The 7,261-nt window shown below is 32.3% G+C and overlaps 1 protein-coding gene across 1 annotated transcript; it reads right to left on the reverse strand.

Moving 5' to 3' along the window:
* Window positions 1-668: 668 nt before the first annotated feature.
* Window positions 669-2,682, reverse strand: LOC102585252 (shikimate O-hydroxycinnamoyltransferase-like). The gene is made up of 2 exons (XM_006347126.1): window positions 2,251-2,682; window positions 669-1,610 (listed from the first exon to the last, which is right to left on the reverse strand). Exons 1-2 carry the CDS (start codon window positions 2,680-2,682, stop codon window positions 669-671), a joined length of 1,374 nt encoding a protein of 457 aa, XP_006347188.1.
* Window positions 2,683-7,261: the final 4,579 nt, after the last annotated feature.

A 7,261-nucleotide genomic window follows, 5' to 3' on the forward strand; every position in this document is an offset into this window, starting at 1 on the left:
TAATACAATGGAGTAGTTTTCTTTTTTAAAAAATTTGCAACAATACATAAATTTTGTTACAAATTCTTGTTGGGCCTATCTGCAGTGTCTCCAGCTTGCTTAAGGGATTGCATTCTGCTTAACCGTGACTAATTACACTGCAACAAAAAACAGTTATTAGCGGACAATAAATATACACATAAACAAAGAGTATTAAAACTTTTACAAACATTAAGTTGATTGTCATTACTCATTTGATACAATAACTATAGGGTTTAGCGACATATACAAAGAATGCTAAATTGTAATTGTCACTAGTAATTGCCTCTAAAAAAACATATTTAGCTATTGCCATAAATTAATTAAATATTGAGGAAACAAACAACTATATATATATATATATATATATTGCAATCTCATATTAAAATAAGATATATATTTCTTCCTTCACACACTCACAATCAAACAGGCTTAGTACATATATAAAAAAAATTTAAAAGTAGTTTTTGTGCAGAAAATATCGTAGGTCAGTCGTACTCCAAGAGGTGTGTTGTATAAACACAAGCATTAAAGGTTGTTTCTATGCTTGAACCCACAGACTATGGGTCAAACGGCAACAAACAATACTTTCCTTGCTCCAAAGCTCCCCTTCTCTCTAAGTACATATGTATACATAAACCATTAATTAATTACTTCAAATTGAGATAATCGGCAGTGAGGGGCTTGAACACATTTGACGCAATAGCCTCAACCAAATCGATTTGGCCTTTCAACATATGCATGTAAACAATCCAATCTCCATTTCCTTTTGGACTTAGCATTGGCATCACATAACCTGATTTTCCTTCCCATGGAAAGTGGTACGAACCAAATACCGCCTCTCCCCATCCAAACTCAATCTTCCTCACCGGAAATTGCTGCCCGGATGACACCACCAACGCGGGTGTGTCTTCATCCGTGGCGTAAATTCTTGCTAGAGCTGGCTCCGGACGATGATTCTCAACCCAATTTATCAACCCAAGAAAATGTTCTTTATTCACTGCACGTTCAAGAAACTCATGCACTGCACGTGCCACGCAACTCAATGATTTCTCTTTTAGTTCCTCAACTCTTTTTTCGCCAAATGGGATGGAAAGAACATTCCCAAAATACCCTTTTAGTATCTTGGCTTGTTCTTCATCTCCGTCGCTTAATCTACTTCTGCCATTAACCACAATTCCAAGCCTGAAGTTCTTATTAGTATCAATGGCTATAGTTTTCCATAGGAAAGCGCTGAATGTTTCGAGTTTAGTAAACTTTGTGTTGTTACAATTGGCTAGTGATTGGAGGCGCCTGATTTCTTCGGCCTTAACATAGTAAATTCTACTTATAACTTGATCATGATCAATATTTGTGGTTTCCTGTTTTAGGGCTGAGATAGGTAAGTACATGGTATCAATTACAGGATCGTAGAAAGAGGCCGGACGCCGCGGAGAAAGAAAGGATCGTTGGAAAGATGGTAGCTGAGAGAGTGGTTTGGACAGAGCTAACTCAGCCCATGATACAAGAAACATGTTGAATGAGTAAGCATCAGCAACTCTATGATCAAATGTACAACCCACCACTACTCCTCCACATTTGAGTTCTGTAACCTGCAATGGATTATTAAACTTTCATTCAATTTTCGGAAAAACTGTAGTAAAAAGCAGAGTTCAGAGGAGTAGCAGCATGCAAAACAAGAAGTTCAAGTTGAGTTGCAAAAGGAGAAAGAGGGTAAATGGGCTTGATATGGTCTGGTCCTTCCCGGAACGCGGGAAGACAGAGGTGAATTTAGGTTTTGAAAACTTTAGGTGCATCAATATTATTAATTTAGGCGTTAGCCAAAACTTTCAATTACAATTAACGGATAATTTGTATTCGATTGGTCACTAATGGCTCAAATAGGAATCTAGTTGGATTTGAACCTTGGTCTCGCAGGTGGTTTCTCTAGTTTGTATAAGCGGCACAAGGGCACTCATATGCTTGGCATGGGGCATTGTTAATATTAATCCTAGTTTCTCAAAATAGATATATGTTAAAGAATGACAAAAGTCCCACATAGTAGTTAATGACATGGGTGGACTTCTTATAAAGTTTGGGCAATGCTCCTCCATTTGAGCTAGTTTATGGGGGTGTCAGCTAGGCCTTGGACCTAATTTAACAATATACATATATACGCATGATTTTTTTCAAACAGAAATATGAGCTGGATTCGAAGAGTATCCAGAGTGATCGAGGAATCATGAATAGTACCTGAACAGCTAGTACACCATGCTTCTTCTTTGGTACAAGCTTGGCTTCTATGCTTTCATCCGGATTATAAAAGTTGATCTCTTTAAGCTCTACATCTGCCCAAGCTTCTATGAAATTCACTCCAGCATTGTTACATAGAATTTCGGGCTCTCCAGCAAGGTTCTGTACTAACTCTCCAGCAATTGCATAGTATGAAACCAAAGTCTCACCCAAAGACACCTTAAGAATATTGACCATTGAATCAAATGACCAAATTTTTGGCAATATCCCAGAGGTAATGGGATTTTGATAACATAATAATACTCCAACATCCACTGGAGGTAAAAGCAAATCAAGATTGGACTGTGATAGCCAATGCTCTTGCATTGGCAACATTGCTGCTACCACCTCTGTTTTGATCAACTTCACTTTGAAGTCCTTTTTGGCACCCATCTATTTAATATTTCTAAGATATATTTTTTGCTTTTTGCTTTTTGTTGAGGGAAAGAATACTGGAGAGAGGAAGAAGGCTTTTGAATCTTTGTATCAATGTATTGTATGATTGTAATGTTGTGTGTTTTATAGAGCATACTCATAGTATTGTACTCCCTTGACTTTGACACCGGAATTTAAGAAAAAGAAATAATTTCTTTTTGAAACATGTGATCTAAAATAATTTTTTTATATTTGTGTGGCTGTAAATTATTTCATTAAAGGTAAAAATAAAATTTTTAAATTAAATTGTTTCTAATTATAGTAAAGTGACGTGTTTTTAGACGATCCAAGAGGAAAGGGTGCCACATATAATGTGATAGAGTTATAAATTACGCGGAAAAACAAACATATACTGTACTAGTTAATTAACTAACATAACTATATTTTAAATTAATTACGGCTTGCAACTTAATTTTAGTTATAATTACGTCGCATTTCCTCTTTTATACATATGCAAATGCAAATTACACACACGCACACGCGCACACACGACAGATATACAAATACAATTAGCCTTTCTCCTCTCTCTCCCAATCTCACTCACCTCTCTCCTCCTTCTCCCAACCTCGCTCGCCAGATATATAAATACATATGTATATCAGTTATATATATATAATTATGTGACATATATACATATACAACTCACCTCTCTCCACCCTCTGCCCTCTCTCGCTCGCCTCTTTCCTTCCTCTCCCAATCTCGCTCGCCTCTCTCCTCCCTCTCTCAATCTCGCCCGTCAGATATAAAAGTACATATGTATACCAGCTATATATATACACACACACACAATTCTTCGACAGATATATATATACAATTCGTCTCTTTCGACTTTCTGCCCCCTCTCGCTCGTCTATCTCCTCCCTCTAACATGTAGCTACAAATCGTAATTAGCAAACTATAGCTATGGAGTATTATTAAGTTATTTTTTAGTGCCTAAATGCGAAGATTCCCCTTATTTATATCGTTCATTCAAAAGTATGTACGCAGCTTCTTCTCTAGATATAATATAATAAAGAATATTCTTGCTTCCCTTGATTGTATCAAAGATTAGAACTAGAATGCCATTGTCTGTTTGGTCTTTTTGTTCGTTTTATTTTGTGAAGAACAATACTAGCAATTCAACTAGTATATATTAATGTCCTTTATTCCGAGATATCGGAATATAAAATCAGCGGCACTTGACTAGAGCATATGTACATACCAACAATTGATTTTGATAGGACAAAAATATTTAAGTGTCATACGAAATCTAGCAAAACAAATCTTGAAAGATTAATATATCAAAAGACATACAAATATTTAATATGATTTAGTCAATTGACCTAATTCACCAAAGTAGATAAACAATCCACTATATATAAAAGAGGGTACAAAATATAATGAGAAATAACCTCATAAAATTCACTCAAAATAAAAAGAGATTCACATAATTATTAGTGATAAGATAGCACTTGTGACTTGTATCTTATAAATTCTCCCCTTAAAAAAAATATTCAAAGCGCTAATGACTCCATAGTGAATGTTACCAAGTTAGAAAAATTGAACCTCTATTTATAGAATCATAAACATTTTTCTACCCAAAAAAATTGTATTTTCCTTTTAGAAAAAGAAAAACTCAATTATTATAAGAAAATCAGGAAAAAAACCCAATAAATTTTACGTTATATATGTTTATAATGATTAAAAGTTTTTTAGCTAGGTTGTTAGCGTATTTATTTATTTATTTTTGTTTAATTCCTCCTACTTCTTTTTCTACCCTCAATAGGTGTTTGTATCGACGAGTGGCAACCATTCGCGCTAAAGTTTAAAGATATTGATGAAAGTTTAATCACACAATTTATATTGGTTTAATTCTATTTGTTTTCTTTCACCTTTCACTTTCTCCATTTATTTAATATCAAGTTTATATTGGTTTGATATTTCTGTTTGTTCTCTTTCTCCATTCATTTGAAGTTTTCCTTTATTTTTTCCTATCTAAACCAGTGAATTTATCATTTTATACTCAAAGAATAAAAATCACTGCATATAAATTCAAGTTATTGCATATTATTATAAATGAGATTCAAAGATGAATGTGTAATTTAAATAATATTTGATAATATCCTCTTGGATATACAACCATTAAGTGTCATCATCCTTCTGGCCAACTGCATTTTGAAAAACAATTTTTATATGAGACATAATAATAGACACAAAAAAATAGTACAATTTAAGAACATACTAATACACAAAACAAGAATACAATCTGGAAAAAAACAAAAATAATATAATTTAAGAGCATACTAATACACAAAACAAGAATACAATCTAGAAAAAGACAAAAATAATATAATTTAAGAACATACTAATACACAAAACAATAATACAATCTGGAAAAAGACAAAGAATACAATCTAAGAACATACTAATACACAAAACTCTAATACAATCTGGAAAAAGACAAAAAGAATACAATTTAATAACATAATATACAAAACATCATGAATACAATCTGGAAAAAGAAAAAAAAGAAAACAATTTAATAACATATTGATACACAAAACAAGAATACAATCTGGAAAAAAGAAAAAAAGAAAACAATTTAAATAACATATTGATACACAAAACAAGAATACAATCTGAAAAAAGACAAAAAAGAATACAATCTAAGAACATACTAATACACAAAAAAATAATACAATCTAGAAAAGAACAAAAAGAATACAATCTAAGAACATACTAATACACAAAAAAATAATACAATCTAGAAAAGAACAAAAAGAATACAATCTAAGAACATACTAATACACAAAAAAATAATACAATCTAGAAAAGAACAAAAAGAATACAATCTAAGAACATACTAATACACAAAAAAATAATACAATCTAGAAAAGAACAAAAAGAATACAATCTAAGAACATACTAATACACAAAAAAATAATACAATCTAGAAAAGAACAAAAAGAATACAATCTAAGAACATACTAATACACAAAAAAATAATACAATCTAGAAAAGAACAAAAAGAATACAATCTAAGAACATACTAATACACAAAACAATAATACAATCTGGCAAAGGATATATAAGCATGACACATATATTAAACAACTACACAATGGAGCTAATATAATCCGCTTTTGGATACTACTAATTTGGGATACATAACGGATCTAGTAGCATAGAATCTTATTCATCACTAATTCAGGATATATAATGTAGCTAAAAACACAAATACTTTATGTATTTATGTTGTGAACGCGGATGGTCCCTGAACTGTTGGGCCTGGGGCTAAACTACACAGAGGCCCAAGAATTTGACAGCCCAATACTAAATTGGCTTGGGATCCAAGTTGAATAGAGTTTATATGGTTGTCATCTGCAGTTTTGGGAAATACGCATATTATGAAGAAACTGTCTTTTCCTCTCATCTTCTTTTTAGAGTCTTAACTTCTCGTCTCCATTCTTATCTCTATCTTTAGTTACTTGTTATTTCAGTACTTCTCTTTGTAATTGAAGTTGTTATTATAATTTGGTTATCAATGAATGTAATGTTTATGTATGTGTATTGAGAATTCGGGTTTGTTTCAATTTACCTGTATAATCGGGCTAAAATCTTTCAAAAGATTGTATTTAGAAAAAAAAACGAAATCTGAAAAATACTAGAAGAGGTTGTATTTACTTGTATAATCGGGCTAAAATTCTTCAAGAATATCTCGAATGACTTATTAAATTGCTTTAAAAGTGGATTAATTTGTAAGAAATTTCGTAGGAGATAACAATGGTGGAAACGGAAGAGAGAGAGAGTAGAGAGATTTGGGGGTAAAAACATAGAGAGAGGAAATAGGATTGTGGGGTTTTTTTTTATTTTATTTTTTTTAACCGGGTAGTGGAGTCAAACTAGGTAAATGTGGCCTGATTTTGGAGTTTTTTTTTTTTTGGAAAATAATTATATTAGGATAGTAAAATAATCATAATTATATTAGGATACATTATATTTACTAAAATAATGACATTATGACATTTCTAATAATAATTTTAAAGTGTAAATATTTTTATTAATTATGTAATTATGTTAGGGATTTTGACTAGTTTGATAATTTTCCCTTAATTAAGGGATTCCTCCTCCAACGGTTTAATCTAGTAGCGTGAAAGAATTTTGTGTTTGCATCCACATGCTTTAAACAAATTTTAGCTTCGAAACGTTGTGTGGTTACACTTCCAAGTTTGCAGGGAGACGGACAATTGACTATGCAAAATTGGAGTACCATATGACAGTGTTCATGTGTTGTTTGTCACACACAGAATGTGATTAGAGACCACTTATTCCTATCCTCTTCTATTCTAGGACATGATACTCATATAAATACAGCATATTTTGACAACCACCTCCTGGGACCAATAATACATGTCTTGGCCAATTCTAAACTCAAAGGATAACTCAGCCCATAATCCACACGCTTGTTTAGTTCCAAGGCTATCCTTATAAAACCGTTGATCCTTTCATTGACTAGACCTCTGGGTAGATAATGGCACTAGGACACTGGCAACATATA

This window comes from Solanum tuberosum, unplaced genomic scaffold (genome assembly GCF_000226075.1).
Source record: "Solanum tuberosum cultivar DM 1-3 516 R44 unplaced genomic scaffold, SolTub_3.0 scf00083, whole genome shotgun sequence".
Taxonomy (NCBI): domain Eukaryota; kingdom Viridiplantae; phylum Streptophyta; class Magnoliopsida; order Solanales; family Solanaceae; genus Solanum; species Solanum tuberosum.

Bases quoted from the DNA above. Each gene is read 5' to 3' on its own strand.
- LOC102585252 (XM_006347126.1), bottom strand. From the start codon at position 2,682: ATGGGTGCCAAAAAGGACTTCAAAGTGAAGTTGATCAAAACAGAGGTG. The intron at 1,611-2,250 runs GTACTATTCATG...AATCCATTGCAG, and splicing joins ATGGTGTACTAGCTGTTCAG to GTTACAGAACTCAAATGTGG.